Raw genomic sequence first — 20596 nt, 5'->3', positions numbered from 1 at the left:
CTACAGCCCCCAGCCTCTCAGTTCCCCAACCACACACTGCCTGGTTCTATTTTCTTGCCAAAATTCATAAACCTGACTTCTCCAGCCAACTGATCAGCTCCGCCTGCTCCCACGCCACTGAACCCATCACCTCTTACCTCGATTCTGGTCCCTGTTGGTCCAGGAATTCCCCATCTACATTCAGGACACCAACCATGCCATCCACCTTCTCCATAACTTTCAGTTCCCCGGCCCCCAACATCTTATCTTTCCTATGGACATCCAGCCTCTCTACACCTGTATCTCCTCAAGGCCCTACATCACTTCCTCTCCAGCAGATCCAACCAGCCCCCCGCCACTAACACTCTCATCCACCTGGCAAAACTGATCTTCACCCTTAACTTTTCTTTTCAATCCTCCTATTTCCGACAAACTGAAGAAGTGGCCTTGGGTACCCGCATGTGTTCAGGCTATGCCTGCCTCTTTGTACGGTATGTGAAACAGTCCTCCTTCCGCAGCTCTGCTAACACCATTCCCACAGTTTCCTCTGCTACGTCAATGACTGTATCTGCATTGCCTCATGCGCAAATGGTTAATTCACTTCACCCACACCTTCCACGTGACCTCAATTTCACCTGGACCATCTCTGACATCTCTCTCCCCTTCCTAGACCTCTCTGTTTCCATCTCTAGCAACCAACTCAGCACCAACATCTATTACAAAGCCACTGACTCCCTGGATTACACCTCCTCCCACACCCCCCACACCCATGCTTCAAAACAGTGATCCTGTACTCCCGATTCCTCCATCTCTGCTGTATCTGCTCCCAGGATGAGCAATTCCACAACAGGACACCTCAGACTGCAATTTCCCCTCCACAGTGATCAACAATGCCCTCAACCACATCTTCTCCATTTCCTGCATCTCTGCCCTCAAACACTACCACCCCCACCCCAACCACAACAAGGTTAGATTTCCCCTGGTCCTCGCATCCCACCCCACTAATTTCCAAGTACAACACATAATCCTCCACCACTTCCACCACCTGCAGACTGACCCCACCACCAAAATGATATTTTCCTCCCCAACCCTGTCTGCTTTTCACAGGAACTATTCTTCACTCCCTCACTCTCTTGTTATGTCTACACTTCCCATCAAACCAACAGCTCCCCCTCCCCAGAACTTTCCTTTGCAGCTGCACAAGCAGCAAAGCCTGCCTCCTTCCACTCCCCACCCCTCACTTCCATCCAAGGCCACAAAGAATCATTCCAAGTCCGGCAGAGATTCACCTGTATTTCCTCCAACCTGATTTATTGCATCTGGGGCTCTCGATGTGGTCTCCTATACATCAGCGAGACTGAGCACAAACCCATTTATGGTCCGTACACAGCAACCAACCCACCTTCTGGCGGCCATCCATTTCAACTCAGCCTCCCCCAGTGACATGTCCAACCTGGGCCTCCTCCACCATCAACACAAGGGCACACACAAACTGGAGGAAGAACACCTCATCTTCTGCCGCGGGAGCTTACAATCACAGGGCCTAAAATAGAATTCATCAGCTTCCAAATCTCCCAATTTCTACCTCATCCCAGGCCCACCCCTTAACCTGACCCTAACTGTCCAGCTTCCTTCCACCGATCCATTCCATCCTTCCCACTGCCCAATCACAGCCATCTCTTACCTGTATCCCCTCCACCTTTTCCCATCCCCTCCCCCAGTCCTGATGAAAGGTTCCAACATGAAGTGTTGACTCTTTCTTCCTCTGACGCTGCCTGACCTGTAGTGCTTTTCCCAGCTCCACTCTTTATTCCCCCTCCCCATTATACAGTATAGCAGTCTCTATGTATATAATCGAAGTCAAGTAACTTTTTTAAGGCCCTGAACATTAAAGGAATTTAATGTCACTTTTTGACAATGGAATGTTGGAGTATCTGGCCATGAGTGGGGAACTCCTCTCTTTCCATTTTGATGTTTTTTTAAAAAAACTGCTGTTTTTAATGCAGCCCTGTTTGTTGAGCTGATGCCTTTAATGGGATTTTGTGTCGGCCCACAACAGCTCCCTTTAACGGACAGACTGCAAGCTGCAGCCACGTCACCGAGTCTAACTGTAGTGCTGTCTGCAAAGTTGGTGCCGACTTGAGCAATTTTGCAAAGTTGGGAATCGGCGAAAGATGAACGCGTTCAGACTGTCCGGGGACCTGTCCCATTTACTGGCCATTCTTATCCTCCTGGGGAAAATGTGGAAATCCAAATCCTGCGCTGGTGAGTGAGAGAGAACAACCCCGCGGGCGAGCGGGGGAGGGGGGGAATTAGGAGAGAAAGAGATGGGGACACGGAGCGGGGGCTGGAGGAAAGAAAAAGGTGGGAATAAAAATATAGGAGGTGTGGGAGAGAAAGTTATGGGTATGCAGGAGTAGGTAAGAAGGAGAGAGGAGAGTAGAGGTAGGAGAAAGGGAAGGTGATAGAGAGTGAGCGAGGTAGGAAGCAGAAGGGGAAATGAGAGGTGAAGGGAAGAATACAGTAGAGAGTTGGGGTTAGAAAGTGGGGCGTATAGGAGAGCAACGGCATAAAGGCGAGAGATGGGACAGAGAGTGGGGGGAAAGTGAGAGCAGTTTAGGAGCAGGCTGATGTACATAAAGAGAGAGATAAGGTTAGTGGTTCGATCACTTGATCCATGGGCTTCAGTTTGTGAGCCAGGGATACGCTTTCAAATTTCAACTGGTGAAATTTGAATTTAAATTTAAATAAATCTAGAATATAAAAGTTAACTGCTGTTGAAACCCATTTGGTTCATTGATGCCTTTAGGAAAGAAAATCTCAATTATTTCAATTGCCCGGCCTCCTGATAATGAGGGGCACCCAGTAATCCAGTAGAAGATTGTCTCTTGCAATGTTTTAAAGTCCTGGTTATGAGTGGAGTCATGTAATCGTACAGTAAAGAACAGAGAAACAACTAAATCTACGCTAGTCCCACTTTCCAGCACTTGGCCCAAACCTTTGAATGTCCTGACACTTCCACGTACTCAGCCAAGTGCCATTAAAGGTTGTGAGGTTTACTGCCTCAACTCCCCTCCCAGGCAGCATTTTCCAGAGTCCCTTCCCATTCAATAAATTGGACATTGGTTTGAGATTCTCTCTAATTTTACTCGTGATTTTTTTTTCATATTTGCTCTCTTATGTTCTCTTAATAGCCTTCTTACATTTCCCTGTGCACATTTTATAATCGACTAGAGCCTCCATTGATTTTGGATGTCTGGCTGTACCTGTTATATGCTTTTCCTTTTCATCCAGTTCAGAATATTCAGTCATCCAGGATTCTCTTGATTAGATTAAATTCCCTACAGTATGGAAACAGGCCCTTCAGCCCAACAAGTCCACACCAGCCCTCCGAAAAGTAACCCACCCAGATCCATTCCCCTACATTTACACCTGACTAATGCACCTTACACTATGGGCAATTTAGAGTGGCCAATTCACCTGCCCTGCACATCTTTGGAGCATGGGAGGAAACTGGAGCACCCGGAGGAAACCCACACAGATACGGGGAGAACGTGCAAACTCCACACACACACACACACACACACACAGTCACCCGAGGCTGGAATTGAACCTGGGTCCCTGGTGCTGTGAGGCAGCGGTGCTAACCACTGAGCCACTGTGCCTCTTAGCTCATTACTTCTATATTTCACCTTTGTTTGGCCTTTACTTTCCCTAGTTCCATTTAGAACATTCAACACTGTTCTGCTGTGGATTTACCCAGGAGTAACTGTTCCCAGTCTACTTTGACCAGCTCCTGCCTTATTTTAAATGAAGTCTGTCTCTTTCTCCAACCCCCCCCCCCCCCCCAAAAAAAATCTGAAACTCACTTTGCAGACCATCTGGATCAAATTTAAAGCATATGGTATTGCAGTCACTCTCACCAAAATGCTTTCCGACTGCCATCTCTATCACCTGTCTAGCTTCATACCCAGCATTAGGTCCAGCACTGCACTGTCCCTTGTAAAACTATCTACAGGTTGATACAAAAACTTTCACTTCAAGAAATCTGTCCCCTCTAAACCCTCTATTCCCCAATATTGGGGAAATTGAAATCCCCCAATATATAATTGGGGAATATAATTGAAATCCCCAACTTTATTATTGCTCTTACATACTCAGTGAATTGTTAACATATCTGTTCCGCTATTGCCCACTGGCTGTTTGGGGGTCAAAATGCACTCCCAGAGTGTCTGCCTTTTTATTCCTACACAGTACCCACAAAGCGTCATTTGAGCACCAGTCTGGATACTGTTCCTCCTAACTGCAGGAACTGACTCCCTAACCATCTCCTTGTTTTTACCCTCCCCACCCTGCCTGAAGATCCTGGAACTTTGCAATTTCACCCTTACTGCCTTGGTCTTGCCGGTAATACTCTAAGCTTTAAAAATAAGAGCTATCCAGCCTCACCTTACTCCCCTGAAAAGCAGCGTGGTTGAACTCTGCTTTGGTAAGGTTTGCGGTGTTACTATTGTAGTAAGTGTCCCTTGTCCTCTTTCCTTGCTGAAAGCAGTTGTTAGCATTGCTGCCTCAGTTCCAGGTGCCCAGGTTCAATTCCAGTCTCAGGTGATTGTGTAGAGTTTGCACGTTCTCCCCCGGCCTGCATGGGTTTCCTCCAAGTGCTCCAGATTCCTCAGTCCAAAGATGTGTAGGTTAATGGATTTGTTATGCTAAATTGCCCATATATAGTGTCCAGGGATGTGCACACTGAGTTAGCCATGAGAAATGCAGGGTTACATAGATAGGCTAGGAGAGTAGGTCTGCATGGGATAATCTTAAGAGGGTCAGTGTGAACCGATGGGCCAAATGCCTCCTTCCACACTATAGGGATTCTATGAACTAGTTTACAGTCCTCCCAACAGCACGAGTAAACCCCCCAAAAAGGATGTGGGTCTCATTCTGTTTCAGGTGCAGACTGTCCTGCGCAGACAGGTCCCACCTTCCCCAAAAATGGTCCCAATGATGCAGGAGTCCACTCTCCTGCACCAACTCTTCAGCTATGCATTCATCTGCCCATTCTCTTATTCCTGTATTCACTAGCATAACTAATGAATCCCCTGTCACTATCACTCCAGCTTTCTTCTTCTTCTTGTCCTCCTATATACAGTCAAGCCACTTGTGCTAGAAGTTTGGCTCTATCTGCACTCCCTTTAGGGATCAGTGCTCTTGTTAACTTTCAAAAATGAAACACCAATTTGAGAGAAGGACCCCAGGGGTCTCCTGCACTACCTACCTGATTTTTTTTCCCCCCCACTGTACAGTAGTCACATTCCCATCTTTTTTCCAATACCTTTTCCTACAATGTGTACACTTCTCCAAATATGCTGAGGTTACCATAAGGACTCTCCATTTCAGCCACTCCTGAGGTGTTGCGATGTTCTGGTTAAACCACTACTAGTCATTTCTCTATCATAAGAGAGCAGACTTTGGTCTGCTGCAGCTTTAGACATGAAACCCATGTATCTCTCAGCCTCATGGATGTGGCACAGTTTCTCCAGCCACCAGAGCTCTGAAATAGCTCACGTCTGTAGTTGAAAGCACTTTCTGCATGTGGTCATACTGCCCGTTAAGGTCCTTGACTTCTCCACATAGGTCACTCAGTCCAGGAAGCTGCCTCATCCACCACAACAAAGTTGGATGTATTTAGTCTTGCTTGCTAACTTTTCTAAGTATTTAATCATATACTCCCTTTGTCTTAGTAGCCTCCTTTTATTCTCTGACTTTTACTTATAGCTGTGCTTTTCAGCTAATTCCTTGAAAATCTCCCAGTTCTTGGGACTCAGTCTGCTACTGCCACACTCCTCACAATGCTGGCTACCTACCTTTTTTTGCTCCCTTCCTCCTTTTAGGAACTGGTTTAAATCACATTAATCATTAACCCTAATTAACTACTACATCCCCACCCACTGTCTAAACAGTTGAATGTCTCAAAGAATTAGCATCAATTAGTACTAGATTCTCAAGCAAAAGATTAACTCAACTCCCAATCAAATTGCCATACTCCAATCACTGATAGTTGCACTATGTTAGAAACCACTCAGTTGTATTGTCTGCACTTTGTATGTAACAGTATTGTCTAATGTACAAATGTCATTGTCACTGTCTTGCCATAAGTGGAACTGGGATTTGAGGTTTGTCCTCATCTCCCTGTAAAATGGTTGAATGGTAGGGTTTGGGGCCTAGCTTTGCTGTTCCTCTCCCTTGTAACATTGCTGTCTCTTATGTACAGCTGTAAATGTTTTTTGTAAACTGTTTGTTTGTAATTTGTTTAATAAAATATATATAAACAGGAAAAAAAAAGAAACCACTCAGTCCCTCCAACATTCCAGGTGTCTAGTATTTTTTTTACAAGGTGCACGAATCTTTATTCAGTTCAGGTGTCTAGAATTATCATTGAGCATATTGAGGCTGAACTCCCAAAGGCCCAATCTGTTATCACTAAATCTATGAGATGTCTCCTCTGTTTGTGTATTGCCTGAGAATGGGATTGTGCTAGTCAGCCTTGGACATTTTTCTCTCTCACCTGAACATGTTCTTTGTCAGATTTCTGGGCACCTGTAATTCCATTCAGTCTTTGGTAGGTTCCACCTCTTCAACAAAGTTTCCATCTTCTTGTTTAGGCCTTGCTACTGTGACATGGGACAAAGTATCCGCTGTCCCAAACTTGATTATCCTCCGTGTGAATCACGGGGGTATTTTTTTGCTAACTCCTTAAAATTAAAAAGTGTCGCTAAGGATTTGTGAACTCTCTCTACCTTCACTTGGAGACTAACAACACAACCTGCAAACTTTTCACAACTCTTGTGTAGTAACTAATGAGCTTCTTTTAATATAGCGACACCAATTAGGGTTAACTGAGGTAGCTAATGGATGGGCCCTGTTCTACCTCCTCTGCTTCTTTATAGCCAGCTCACTGCTTTGAAATTAATATCTTTCTGCCAAGTCAATCATTTTTGGATATGGTCCTTCCTGTCTTCCCAAATTGCTGATTAACTTTGCTTCCGGTCCAACAACAATTCTGTTCCTGATTAGTTCATCTTTTATGCTTGTCTACACAAATCACTGATGAAAGTTTCAACATTTTCCCTTTGTCACTAGGTCTGCTTGTTAAATTCAGTCTATCCAGTAACGGAATTCATTTTCCACAGCTAAGTATTTTTATGATTTCTTTGCATCAACCTTTTTCTTATTCAGTCCCATGCCTGAATAGAATATTATCTGCACAGCCCCCAGTGTATGCAATAGTGTACTGAACCATATGGTTTCACACTGCAATACCTGGTAAATATTTGCCAATTCAGCCTTGCATCTGTTTCAGTGGGCCCTGTGACCTGCTGAAGCTTTTTGATATGCCAAACCTTTATCCATCTTGTTCTTTTACTTGTTGCCAACATTTTTTTGCTGTCATGCTGCTGCTAAAGAATATTTAGAGCTGGCTGAGATAAGGAAAACTTATCCAGGAACCACCTTACCATGGCTTCATCTTCCCATAAAGCTGAGAGAGCAAGATAATGTATCATTTCCTGTCGTTACATATACACTCCTATTTACTTTATTACACAGTCAAGCTTAATGCTTTATATTACTATATAAATCTTTTCAAAATCTCTAATTTACTACAGTGCACAAGAGAGGGGATGGGGAAGGAGAGAGAAAGAAAGGAATTGGGGAGATGGCTAATCTCCCTGGAACAGGGAGAGACAAGGGAGAGGAACCGAAGGAGTGAGATTAAATGGGAAGCAAGGGAGGAGGACAGGAGAGTTCAGGGCTTTCTGCTGCTGGATTTTTTTACACACACATTGTTAACCTTGTAATTTACTTTGTTAGGTATTTCTGGGAAGAGTCAGCTTCTCTTTGCTCTGGTGTTTACGACACGTTACTTGGATTTATTCACTACATTCATCTCAGTCTACAACACCACCATGAAGGTAAGAGGTTGGACCAGAAGAAATAGAATTGCCATAAAGGATAAATCTGTCAATTCAGTTCATGGAAGTGTTCTCCTTAGAAAAGGGGATTGAGAGGGGATGTGATTGAAATGTATAAACATTTGAGGAGCAGAGTGAGGGTTGACAGGAAGAAACCTTCCCCCGTTGAAGGGATCACAGACCAGGGGTTATAGACTGAAGGTAAGGGGTAGAAGGGGGAGGAACTTTTTTCACTGAGTGTGGTGGGAATCTGGAACTCACTGCCTGTAAGGGTAATAGAGGCAGAAACACTCAGAACATTTCACAAGTATTTTGACGTGCAGCTGCAATGCTAAGACATTCAAGGCTATGGGCCAAGAGCTGGAAAATAGGATTTGAATAGTTGGTGGTTATTTTAGACTGGAACAGACTTGATAGACTGAAAGGCCCTTTTCGGAGCTATATATCTCTGACTTATGCCAAACATTTATAAAACACTACAAGTTTCAGCTGGAGTACTACATCCAGTTCTGGCCTCTGATTGGCTGGAGGCGGTCTCCACATCAGGGTTTGATTCCAGACGTGGCCCGTTCCTTGCCTTGCCACTCTCCTCTCTGTGATTTGGATTCTAGGTCTTCACTGAAATTCCAAGATAATTCCTTCCTCTTTCTTCTTCACTACAAACTGTCTTCAGTTCTTTTGCTATCTCTTCTCCTCCAGAAGGCACTAAAGACCCATGACTTTATTTATCACAAGGTTGAAACAGACCTGTTCATCTATCTCTGTCACTTTCTTTCCCTTCTTCCAACTCTGTCTCCAGCTCTCGCCCTAAATTCATATTGTCATTAAGTTCTCTCCTACCTTCCACTATTCTCTCATTGGGTTTGACTTCTCCATGTGATCCACTGCCTGGTTCCCTCGATCTCATTCCTGCTAAACCTCTCCTCCTGATCTCCATTATTCAATATGGTGAACAGTTCTCTGAGTGCCAGATCTCTTCTGTTTATCTGTACGATGAACATTCTCTCACCACTTCCCATGTTTGGATTTTTGAATTTCTCTAACCAATCAATTGTTATGTACATTTTACAAACCAGTCAAAGCTTCCAGAGAAAGACATCTGAAAAACAGGAAGCTGGCCAACATAGAATATGAAAGGTATGAAATATTGGGGGACATTGGAATATTTTGAAGCAATAAATAAAAACCTGTGTGGATTTATTGAATATGACTTATGCCTGACAAGTGAGGTTTTTCAATTAACTAATCAGTAAGTTACATTTAAATGCAACTTAACAGGGTCAAATAACATCTGAAGTTGAGCGGCACCTGGAGGCAGGATATTGAAGACCAGTTTAAGGATTAATGCTAATGCTAGTATTGAAGATCAAATTAACATTGGAACTGGGAAGCACTGACTTGATGTTTCCCGTCTCAGAATCTATTTTCCCTGTTTAAATGCCTGTGCATGTGTAAGGGGGAGTTTATAAGTTTTATTTATAAACTTATGTTTTGTATGCCAAGGTAAATGGGATTAGTGTAGTTTGGTGTTTATTGGTCAGAATAGGCATGGTGGGTGAAAGGCCTGTTTCAATGCTGCATGACTGTGACACTACCTGTATGTACATTCTAATTACTCATAATAAAACAACCATCTTTGGTTGGTACAGAACCCTGGTCCTGCTTTCTATCAAACTTTGTCTGAAAACCATGTAAATTATTAGATTAGATTACATTACAGTGTGGAAACAGGCCCTTCGGCCCAACAAGTCCACACCGACCCGCCGAAGCGTAACCCACCCATACCCCTACATTTACCCCTTACCTAACACTACAGGCAATTTAGCATGGCCAATTCACCTGACCTGCATATCTTTGGACTGTGGGAGGAAACCGGAGCACCCAGAGGAAACCCACGCAGACACGGGGAGAACGTGCAAACTCCACACAGTCAGTCGCCTGAGGCGGGAATTGAACCCTGGTCTCTGGCGTTGTGAGGCAGCAGTGCTAACCATTGTGCCACCGTGCCGCCCACAAACAAAGGACAGAGTGCGCAAGCTGATACTTTAAACAAAAAGTGCATTACCATTTGACATGATCCTGGGAATAACAGGGCATAGTTTGTAGGCACTGCTGCAGTTAGTGGGAATAAGGATGACCCTGTGATTGCCAAGATCATCCCCACACCAAAGGTGGGAATAGGAACCACCCTTCTCCCCAAAGTAACACTGATCCATTCATTGCCTCTCGATATTCTGCCTTCATCTGCAGCTCAACATCAGATGTTATTTGACCCTGTTAAAGATGCCATATAAATTTAACTTCCTCATTATTTAATTGAAGAACTCATTTGTCAGACATAATTCATGTTTAATAAATCCATGTGGGTTTTCATTTATCGCTCCAAAGATTTCCACTGTCCTCCATTATTGTCTCAAATCTTTCCCAATGCCAGCATTATGTTGATAGTCATAGAAATGTACAGCATGGAAACAGACCCTTCGGTCCAACTCGTCCATGCCAACCAGATATCCCAACCCAATCTAGTCCCACCTGCCAGCACCCGGCCCATATCCCTTCCTATTCATATACCCATCCAGATGGCTTTTAAATGTTGCAATTGTACCAGCCTCCACCACTTCCTCTGGCAGCTCATTCCATATACGTACCACCCTCTGTGTGAAAAAGTTGCCCTGTATGTCTCTTTTATAGCTTTCCCCTCTCACCCTAAACCTATGTCCTCTAGTTCTGGACTCCCCCACCCAGGGAAAAGACTTTGCCTATTTACCCTATCCATGCCCTTCATGATTTTATAAACTTCTATAAGGTCACCCTTCAGCCTCCGACGCTCCAGGGAAAACAGCCTCAGCCTGTTTAACCTCTCCTTATAGTTCAAATCCTCCAACCCTGGCAACATCCTCGTAAATCTTTTCTGAACCCTTTCAAGTTTCACAACATCTTTCCGATAGGAAGGAGACCAGAACTGCAAGTAATATTCCAACAGTGGCCTGTTGGAATGTCCTGTACAATGTCCTGTACAGTCGCAACATGACCTCCCAACTCCTGTACTCAATACTCTGACCAATAAAGGAAAGCGATTCAAATGCCTTCTCCACTTTCAAGGTGCTATGAACCTGCATTCCAAGGTCTCTTTGTTCATCAACACTCCCTGGAACCTTACCATTAAGTGTATAAGTCCTGCTAAGATTTGCTTTCCCAAAATGCAGCACCTCACATTTATCTAAATTAAACTCCATCTGCCACCTCTCAGCCCATTGGCCCTTCTGATCAAGATCCCGTTGTAATCTGAGGTAACCCTCTTCGCTGTCCACTACACCTTCAATTTTGGTGTCATCAGCAAACTTACTAAAAATACCTCTTATGCTCACATCCAAATTTCTTATATAAATGATGAAAAGTAGTGGACCCATGTGGCACTGCACTGGTCACAGGTCTCCAATCTGAAAAACAACCCTCTACCACCACCCTCTGTCTTCTACCTTTGAGCCAGTTTTGTATCCGAATGGCAGCCTCTCATTCCTGGGTTTATGCTGCCACCTCCCACTCCCCGTTGTTGGAATGGCTCCTGATGCCTGCACCAAAGGAGTTTTGAAAGATTGTGGCTTTTATTACAGAGTTGGTTCCCAGAGAAGCGGATGAAATGTAAATTCAACAGCTAATAAGCTGTCTGCTTGTTGAGAGAAGGCTTGAAGATTGCAAAGCCCAGGAAGTTGGGGCTGGTTCTTCTGGAAAGAGTGCGATAGAACTATATGATAGAACTATTGCAAGAAGTTCTGCTTTTCTGGAGAAGACAAGGCGGAAAAGATATCAAGGCACCAGTCAAAAATGCAGCGACACTACTGGATCAAGAAATTATCACTCAGCTAAAGCCAGCCACAGCTCATTTCCAGGCACTGCTCTCTTTTCCCCTTGTGATAATTTGGTTTGAATTCTTTTCCAGATCATATTTCTGCTCTGTATCTACGTGACTGTTTACCTGATCTACATCAAATACAGCTCCACCTTTGACCGGGAGAATGACACATTCCGCGTGGAGTTTGTCCTGGTCCCTGTCGCTGGTCTCTCCTTCCTTGTCAACCATGACTACACTCCATTGGAGGTGAGACCGATTTTAATGATCCCTTTGTTTTGGATTACCTTTATCTGAACCTAATATTGATTGAGATCCGAAATTAGTGATTTGCATCATTGTCTAGGAACTGGGCATTAGTCTTCAATACGTTGTCATTGAGATTAGGATTGAGGCCAGTCTTGGGGATCAGGTAGTAAGGCTGTCTCCGTCCTCACCTCAGGCTCACTGGAAGCTCTGTCCTGGTCTTGCAGTTACAATCGGCAGCAGTTAAAATGAAGCTGGAGATACTCTTGCTCTCCGACCTGGGCCTGGCTCATGTTATTTGCTGAGATGTGAACTCGGAGCTTGGTTGTGGGGTTAGGGCAGTGTTTGCTGCCCAGTGTTTGAGCTGACTCCATTGCTCATTTTTTGACACTCCGTTCCAGATCTGTATGTTAGCTGTCTCCAGCCCTACCCTTAGCTCACCTCAGCCTAATCTTTAGAACCCCTCATATCTCCGGCCTCATCCCACCTTGGTCTTGTCCATCCTCCAAGTAATTAACTACTTGCCTCCTTACAAGGTCCACTCTGTTGCCACTGACTGCCCAATCTCCCAATGTTGCAGTTTCCTGAGAGTCTGAGGGCCCTTTTGATGCTGCAGTCATCTTCAGATTCATCTTTATTCTTGCTATTGTCAGTCCCTTTGCCACAATCCTGCTCTGGTGCTTCAGATTTAAAATCCTCATTTAGATCTCTGCAAGACCTAACCCTCCCCACAATCTCCAAATTCACCTTCATGTGAATAAAACAAAGAACTGCAGATTCTGGAAATCTGAAACAAAAACCAAAATTGCTGGAGAAACTCAGCAGGTCTGGCAACATCTGTGAAGAAAAAGAGTTAACTTTTCGACTCCTGTTCTGAAGAAGAACTGGACTCGAAACATTAATTTTGTTTCTCTCTAGCAGGTCTGCAGAGTTTCTCTTGCAGATTGTGTTTGTCACCTTCATTTGACCCATTTCTTGTTGATCCTCCTCCTGCTTCCCACCATTAGGTACCTTCAACTTGTTTACTATCGCTCGTAATCTGGAACCCTCTCCAAAATCTCTCTCTTGCCATCCACCCCTCCCACTCTGGTCCTTTGCCTTATCCTCTGTGCCTCACCTGACCGTGTCCTCACCTCACCCAACACTTGCACCTCTTCATCCCTCTATTCCCCCTTGCCATCTCCCCCTCTGACTTCAAAAGATTCAGGAGAACTTGTCACCTCCCATTTCATAGTTTCTGATTTGTGACTGCACTTTGTCTTTCCCAGATTCTTTGGACCTTCTCCATTTATCTGGAATCCGTTGCGATTTTGCCCCAGCTCTTCATGATCACCAAAACCGGCGAGGCTGAGACAATCACCACCCATTACCTCTTCTTCCTGGGGCTTTACCGGGCGCTGTATCTAGCCAATTGGATTTGGCGGTACCACACAGAAGGCTTCTTTGATCAGATTGCTGTTGTGGCTGGTGTCGTGCAGACCATCTTTTACTGTGATTTCTTCTACCTCTACGTCACAAAAGGTAAGACCGTGAAGCAACTTGCCCTGACCTGGGGTTCTAAGAAACTGTATCCTTTCCATGGGACTCCTAGAAGCTGCCCACCGAACTACCGGGCTGCTAGAAACTTTTCAGTGCCATAGGCGTTCCTTGAAGCCATCCACCCTGCAATGGGGCTTCTAGAAGCTACTGCCTTGCTGTGGGGCTCCGAGAAACTGTCCCTTCTTGGGATAGGGGCAGCCAACGCTCGGAGTCGGTGGGAGCATAGGCCGGGGCTTCATGGGTCTCAGATTTGGATCTGGATCTGAGTTTGCTGCTCCTGCTGAAATGTTTGATCTGTTTCTTCTCCTCAGTCTTGAAAGGAAAGAACCTGAGCCTCCCGTTACCTGTCTGAGATCAAGCAACGCCTTGCAACCGACCATATTGCACAAGTACACAGTGTACAACTCGAAGATAAATGAGCTTTTACTGGAACTAAATTTAAATATCACAGGAACTGATGAAATAATAGGTGTTTTTCTGACCCCAACACTCCATCCCTCTTCACATCAACCACCCCCATCCGATCCTTCTTCCACATCACCCCTTCACCCTCCCCTGTCCTTCTTCCCATTAGCCCCTCCCCTTCAACTTTACCACTATCTGCCCTGTTTCCCCCAAGGCCATTTTCTTTCCCTGGTCATTAAATTCCACTTTCTTGGTTAAATAATCTTTCTGGTTTCACTTTTGTTTTTGCGCCTCCCTCAGAGTAAACTTGCACCAAAGAAGACAGCATCTGTAACAATTGCTCTCCAGTGTTAAAATTGACATCAGTCACAAGGGAGATTATAACCCCCTGTAATCTGCCCCATGATCTCATTGAACGGTGGGACAGGCACAAGGGATTGATCTATGTTTCTGACACTCCCTCTGGAAAGTTGCAAAGGCTAGGGATCAGGAAGCTGCTTCTGAGTAATTCTGTCCATTCCTGGCTTGGGTTAACCTTCCTTCTTGATTAGTAAGGTTATCAATAGTTATGGGGAGAAGGCAGGAGAATGAGGTTGAGAAATGGTAGAGCAGAGTCAATCAGCCCAACGGCCTAATTCTGCTCCTATACCTTAAGGTCTGCTCCCTTAGCCCCTTTTATTCGTGTTCACAGATCTCCTCTCCTAAATATGGGCCAATATCTCCTATAAAAATGTCAATAAACCTCAACATATTCACTCACAACAGGATTGGGATGTTTGAATTATCATTGATATCCACAAGGCTCAATAGTCACTGCCCTCTGAGATGGTCAAACTGGCGAGTGTGAAAAAGATCAGACTGGAGGAGGGGAATGGAGAATATGAGGGAGTGAGGCAATGAATGAAGAGTGAGTTGGAGGAAGCCTAGGAGGGAAGACCTGAATGGGAAGGATTGACAGGATGAGTTGGATGAGGAAATGAGGGATGGGTTAAAGAGAGTTAAGAGAATGAGTTGAGAGGATGAATTGGGAAGGAAAAGATGGGTGGACTTGGGTTTAGTTTGGAGGGGGAGTGAGTTGAAGGTGAATGAAGATAGAAATTGGGTCCTGCCGTATTAAGCAGGCTTATGGAAAGATTAGATCTTCTATCCTGAATACTTGGGTGGGGATTTCTCCACATGTCCATTTTCCACACACACACACACCCACCCACCCCCAAATCATAATATGGCTTAAGCACAGCATGTGGTTTTAATGATGACAGTCTGTGAATTGTGCTAATTGTTATGGGCAGTTCAGACAGATTATTTTAAATATAACTAAAACTGAAGTTACTTCTTGTGACATTTTTAATAGTTTAGTTGCCTTTGTTTTGTAGAACATATGCTTTCAAATTAGGAACAGAGGAAACCAGATCCCATTCCTCCTCCTCATACCCAAATATCATGTCACTTGTTCAAGGGACGTGGGTGTTGCTGGCTAGGTGACTGTTTATTGCCTACGCTTAATTGCACAGGAGAAAATGGTGGTTACCTATCTTCTTAAATCACTACAGTCCATCCACAATGTTGTTAGTGAGGGAGTACCAAGATTTTGGTCCAGTGACATTGTAAGGAAGACAGTATCTCCAAGTCAAAATGGTGAGTGGCTTGGAGAAAAACGTGCAGTGGTTGTGTTTTTGGAAGGAGCTTTGGTGTGTAATTGTACTGCATCTTGTAGTTGGGACACACTGCTGCTGTTGTGCAATGGTGATGGATGAGGTTTCAATCAAGCAGCTACTTGGTCTGAGATAGTTTTTGAATGTTGTTGGAGTTGCACACATTCCAGGCATTCTCCTGGCTTATCTCTTTTTAGGCTTTGGAGATTAAGATGGTGAGCTATTTATAAAAGAATTCCTAGTTGCTGACCTGCTCTTGCAGCCATGTTATCGATTTGGCAAAGCCAGTTCTGGTCAATGTTAACCTCCAGGATTTTGAAAATGGAAAAGATCAGTGAGTGTGGTAATTGGATTTTTGTCTGGTTGGAGATGGTTATTGCCTGCCGCTTGTGGTGCAAGCATTTTCTTCCATTCCATTTCCCTTGTCTTGCTCGGCTCTTTGGTGTTAACGGCAGTCACTCTCACCTCACCTGTTTAGTCTTTAGACAAAGATTGTAATGAGGGAGAAGCTGTATGGCCCTGGTGAAATCCAAACTGAACAATGGTGTTAAGTAGACTGGTAGAAAGTAATTGGGCAGGTTAGCTTTGTTCTGTTGTGTGTGATAAGGCTAGACCAAGAGCACGATTTGAACCTCTGTAATGAGCAGTGTCCTCAGCCTCTGCCTAACTAACCTAATGACGTTTCCACTGGGTCCTTGTCTCCCTGCTTTACCAGCTGACCGTGAATTGTTTCACATCAGTTCCAGGATTAAGACTCCTTCCTAACTAAGCTTTAATAATGCTTCTGTGTTCTGATTTATTTTATACTCACTTTGCATTTGGCATAAATTTATCAAATGTCTGTAATAAAGGACTTCACTCAGCATTGTGTTGTAATGTCATTGATAGCATTCAAGCTGAATTCGTCACTTAACCCAATTCTGCCATTGGCACTTGTAACACTGTCTCTTCACCCCAAGGACCTGCAGACGCAAAGGTGCACTCAGATCACAGCCAAATGGCTTAATTATCAACCTCCCACATGCTACCTGTCAAGGAGTTTTGGGAAGAAAGAATAGAGTCATGCTGATTATTGTGGATCACTATCCCACAATTATAGCCTCTAGCTCACTACCCTGGAGCCATTCCAGAAGGCCATCTTCAGCTTGATCAGTGGCTTGAGCCAGAGCCTGGCATCTTTTCCAGTGTGGTGCAACTTGCCAATTCCATCTAGCAACAATGTGCCCTTTGTGAAAAGTTAGATCACAGCTTCCATTGGAGCCAATGCAAGTGTCTTGCAGGGACAAGATTGTACTCATAACATCTAAATCTCCAGGTATTGTCTTTGTATAGTGGAGACAATTTCTACCCTTTGTATGCTAATTTCCTTGAGGAGAGAGAGTGAGGACTGCAGATGCTGGAGCATCAAGAGTCGAAAAGGGTGATGCTGAAAAAGTACAGGTCAGGCAGCATCCAAGGAACAGAAGAATTGACATCAGGGACAGCACGGTGCCTCACAACACCAAGGACTCCGGTTTAATTCCTACCTTGGGCTGTATGGAATTTGCACATTTTACCCGTGTCTGTGTGGGTTTCCTCAGGGTGCTCCAGATTTTTCCCACGATCCAAAAAAAGATATGCACGTCAGGTGAATTGGCTATGCTAAACTGCCCAGAGTGTTAGGTGCATTAGTCAGGCGTAAATCAGGTTGGGGATTGAGTCTGGGTGGGGTACTCTTTGGAGGGTTGATATGGACTTGGACCAGAGGGCCGGTCTCCATACTGTACAGAATCTAGTCTAAATAATCAGGGGAAAAGAGGACAGATATAAATAGGGAGGTGAGGTTGGAGAGGAAGGTAGGTGGGGGATGATTGTGATAGTGGAGAGTGGATAGGAAGGAAGGAACATGGACATATCAAAATGGTGATGCTCAGTTAGAGGGTTGGATCTGGGATCAGGTGGGGAGGGGGAGATTTGGAAACTAGTGAAGTTGATGCAATGAGGTTGAAGTCTCCCAAGGCAGAAGATGAGGCGTTCTTTCTCCAGGTGACGGGTGACTTTGATTTGGCAGTGGAGGCAGCCTTGAACTTGCATGTCAGGGTAGTGGGAGGGGTAAGTTGAAGTGGTCAGCAGGGTTGTTTGGAGTGTGTTCCAGAAATGTTCCCTGAAACACTCTGCAAGTTGGCTTCCTGTCTCCCTAATATAGCGGGGGCCCACATAGTGAGCACCGGATGCAGTAAATGAAGTGGGTGGATGTGCAGGAAAGTCTTTGCTGGACATGAATAGATCCTTTGGGGAAGGGGGAGATGTAGGTAAAAGTTTTACACCTCTTGTGGCAGCAACAGAGCCATGGAGAGAATTGCATCTGTGGAATGTTGATAGAGATGGAAATATATCTTTGGTGGTGTGGTCTGACTGTAGATGGCAAAAATGACAGAGGATAAATGCACTGTATCTGGCTGTTACTGGGGTGGAAAGTGCAGACCAGGGTTCTATCCTTGTTGCAGTTGGAGAGGTGGGATATGAGGGTGGAGGTGCAGGAAGCAGAGAGGTGCTGTAGGGCATTGTTATCACATGGGAGGGGAAACTGTGGTCCCTAAAATAGGACATCTAGGATGTCCCGGAATGGAATTACTCCTCCAAGGAACAGGTACAATGGAGGCAGAGGTATTAGGAGTATGGGATCACATTTTTACAAGAGGTGGGTAAAGAGAGGAAGGTAGCTGTGGGAGTCAGTGTATTTGAAACTGATGTCCATGTTCAATTGGTTGCCGGAGATGGTCAATGTGTACTTGAGGTTAAGACAGAAAGTGTTGGAGGAGTTGATGAACCGTTCAACCTACTTGTGGGAGCATGAGACTGCACTGATACAGTCATCGATGTAGCAGAGTTAAAAAGTGTGTGGGGGGGGGGGGGGGGGGGGGGAGAAAGAGGTTGGTGCCGGTGTAGCTACAGAAGATGGACCGTTCCATGTACTCTACAAACAGGCAAGAACAGTTGGGCCCATCCGGATGCCCATAGCTACCCCTCTGATCTGAAGTGGCAGGATTCGATGGAAAAGTTGTCAAGAGTCAGGACAGCCAGTCTTCCTATTTTTGACTTGTCTTTGCACCTGTTCATGACAGTTTAACGAGTTGTATGGCTGCATCTTTTCAGCTTTATGTCCTCCATTTTACTTTCCTCAGACCCAAAGTCGATAGTTTCATTCTTAGCGATGAGACTCTAGTTTTGCTCATTCACTGAAAGTCAGTTACTCAGTAATTTTATACTTAATGCACACAGTTTACTGTTTGCAGAAAATTTAAATATCCAGGCAACTAAACAATTCAAATGTGGACAGCGTTTAAAAAATTAAATATAGATTACTGACATCTCAATGGGTCCTCAGTTGTGGAACAGAAGTGGTGGTTGAACTGTTTGGAAATCAGATGAAAAACATTTCGCAGTCTTCAAAGTGATGTTGATGAGTGCCCATTCTCAGTGTGGGCGATCTCTGAGGCACCTTCTGGTCATCATCATCCTAGAGATTGATCTGGATAGATCTGTCATTGGTAACAGATGGTTCCTCACGATGGCCAAATTATGGAGCAAGTCAGGATGAATCCAGACTTCCTTTGATCCACTCCTACAATCTCCTCTTCCCTTTAGCGACTCAGAAGTGTTACTAAATCCTCTACCAACTGAAGCAGGTCGTCACCATTGAGAGAAACCTAGCTGAATAGAGTTTTTACACCTTTTGCTTGCAATTCTTCAACAAAATCTGCTCACCTACCTCTATACCCAACTTGTATTATGAGCAAATTTACAGATGAAGACAGGTTACCAATCAAAAAGAGCAACCATTTCTTTGGTAAATAACTCTTTATTACTGGAATTACAAAATACAAGAAAACCAGTACAGTATCAAAATAGCACATTAATAAGACGGACACTAGGTACAACTTCACAAAGGTGAAATCTTTTACATACAATGAAGAATTACAAGATCTGTTTGGACTGCTGCAATTCTTCTCCAGCTGCAGAATTCTTACTGTTTAAAAGCTGAGACTCGACCCCTAGATTTAAAAAGGTTCAAACAGGCTAACAAGTACGTAGCTTACAGAATCTCTGAGCAATTGTCAATAAAGCAAAGATTATGTACTACTCTTAAATCCTGGCAATAAGAAAAAAAATGTTTGTCAGAACATCTAAAGCATTTAAATGAAGTGTGCAAGTTGCAAAGTTGTCACTATCCCTAGATTCTGCTTGCCCAGTTGTTACCTATTTCTTTTCCCAGTGTTACGTTGGCAATTAATATTAACTATAATTGAGACAAAAGTAAACATCCAGGAGTTAGGTTTAGGGTAATTGTAGCGGTTGCAATGTCAGCTATCAATAGTTCAGCAAAAAGGCCCAACTACATCCATAATGTTGTACGAAATGATCCAAAAAGCCAGAACTGGTGTTATGAAAAAGTGACCAGCATTTAGGAAGGTTAGGAAAGGGAAAATTGAATTAAGGGTGTCTCACTGAGAGACCACACACATTTGTTCCAAATGGCTAATGAACAGCTGGCAATAATGTTACCCTCATGTTGACAAGCTGCTGATTAGGAAAATCTGCCTGAGAATGTCTTTTAAAAGTACTGCTAACATTATGACTGCCTCTTCTCTTTTACTTGCTGGCAATGAAATTAAAGTTACCATCACGGTCTCCCCACCTGCTTCCTTGTCCCCAGAAGAGAAAGCCTTTATAATGCCTGTGCCAAGAATAGCATCTGAAAAACTGAAGCACCTGCATGATTGGCAGTTTGACACTGTAGCTGATAACCTGATGTCACCAGTAACAAAAAGGCACATTCCAGGAATTGAATCTAACCTCCAAGCTCCCCACATTAGGTCAGCAGCACTGACAGATATTCCAACAGCAATTTTAATCAACATATATACAACATGCACTGCAATATCAAACAAAACAGATTCACAGTAAACAAAGGG

General features: G+C 44.2%; 1 protein-coding gene across 1 annotated transcript; it reads left to right on the top strand.

The window, feature by feature from the left end:
* Positions 1 to 2088: 2088 nt before the first annotated feature.
* On the top strand, positions 2089 to 16504 carry LOC122542345 (ER lumen protein-retaining receptor 3). Its single transcript, XM_043680024.2, has 5 exons — positions 2089 to 2244; positions 7846 to 7946; positions 11887 to 12045; positions 13311 to 13563; positions 13893 to 16504. The coding sequence occupies exons 1-5, from the start codon at positions 2154 to 2156 to the stop codon at positions 13931 to 13933; spliced, it is 645 nt and encodes a 214-aa protein (XP_043535959.1). The 5' UTR covers positions 2089 to 2153; the 3' UTR covers positions 13934 to 16504.
* The last annotated feature ends 4092 nt before the right edge of the window (positions 16505 to 20596 follow it).

Source organism: Chiloscyllium plagiosum, unplaced genomic scaffold (assembly GCF_037043375.1).
Source record: "Chiloscyllium plagiosum isolate Xiang-an unplaced genomic scaffold, Cpla_swu_hap1 HiC_scaffold_33, whole genome shotgun sequence".
Lineage (NCBI taxonomy): Eukaryota > Metazoa > Chordata > Chondrichthyes > Orectolobiformes > Hemiscylliidae > Chiloscyllium > Chiloscyllium plagiosum.
This window is presented reverse-complemented; position numbering and strand designations above follow the sequence as displayed.

Coding starts and splice junctions, on each gene's coding strand:
- LOC122542345 (XM_043680024.2), top strand. CDS start 2,154: ATGAACGCGTTCAGACTGTCCGGGGACCTGTCCCATTTACTGGCCATT. Junction 12,046..13,310: donor ATGACTACACTCCATTGGAG/GTGAGACCGATT, acceptor TGTCTTTCCCAG/ATTCTTTGGACCTTCTCCAT. Junction 13,564..13,892: donor CTACCTCTACGTCACAAAAG/GTAAGACCGTGA, acceptor TCTTCTCCTCAG/TCTTGAAAGGAAAGAACCTG.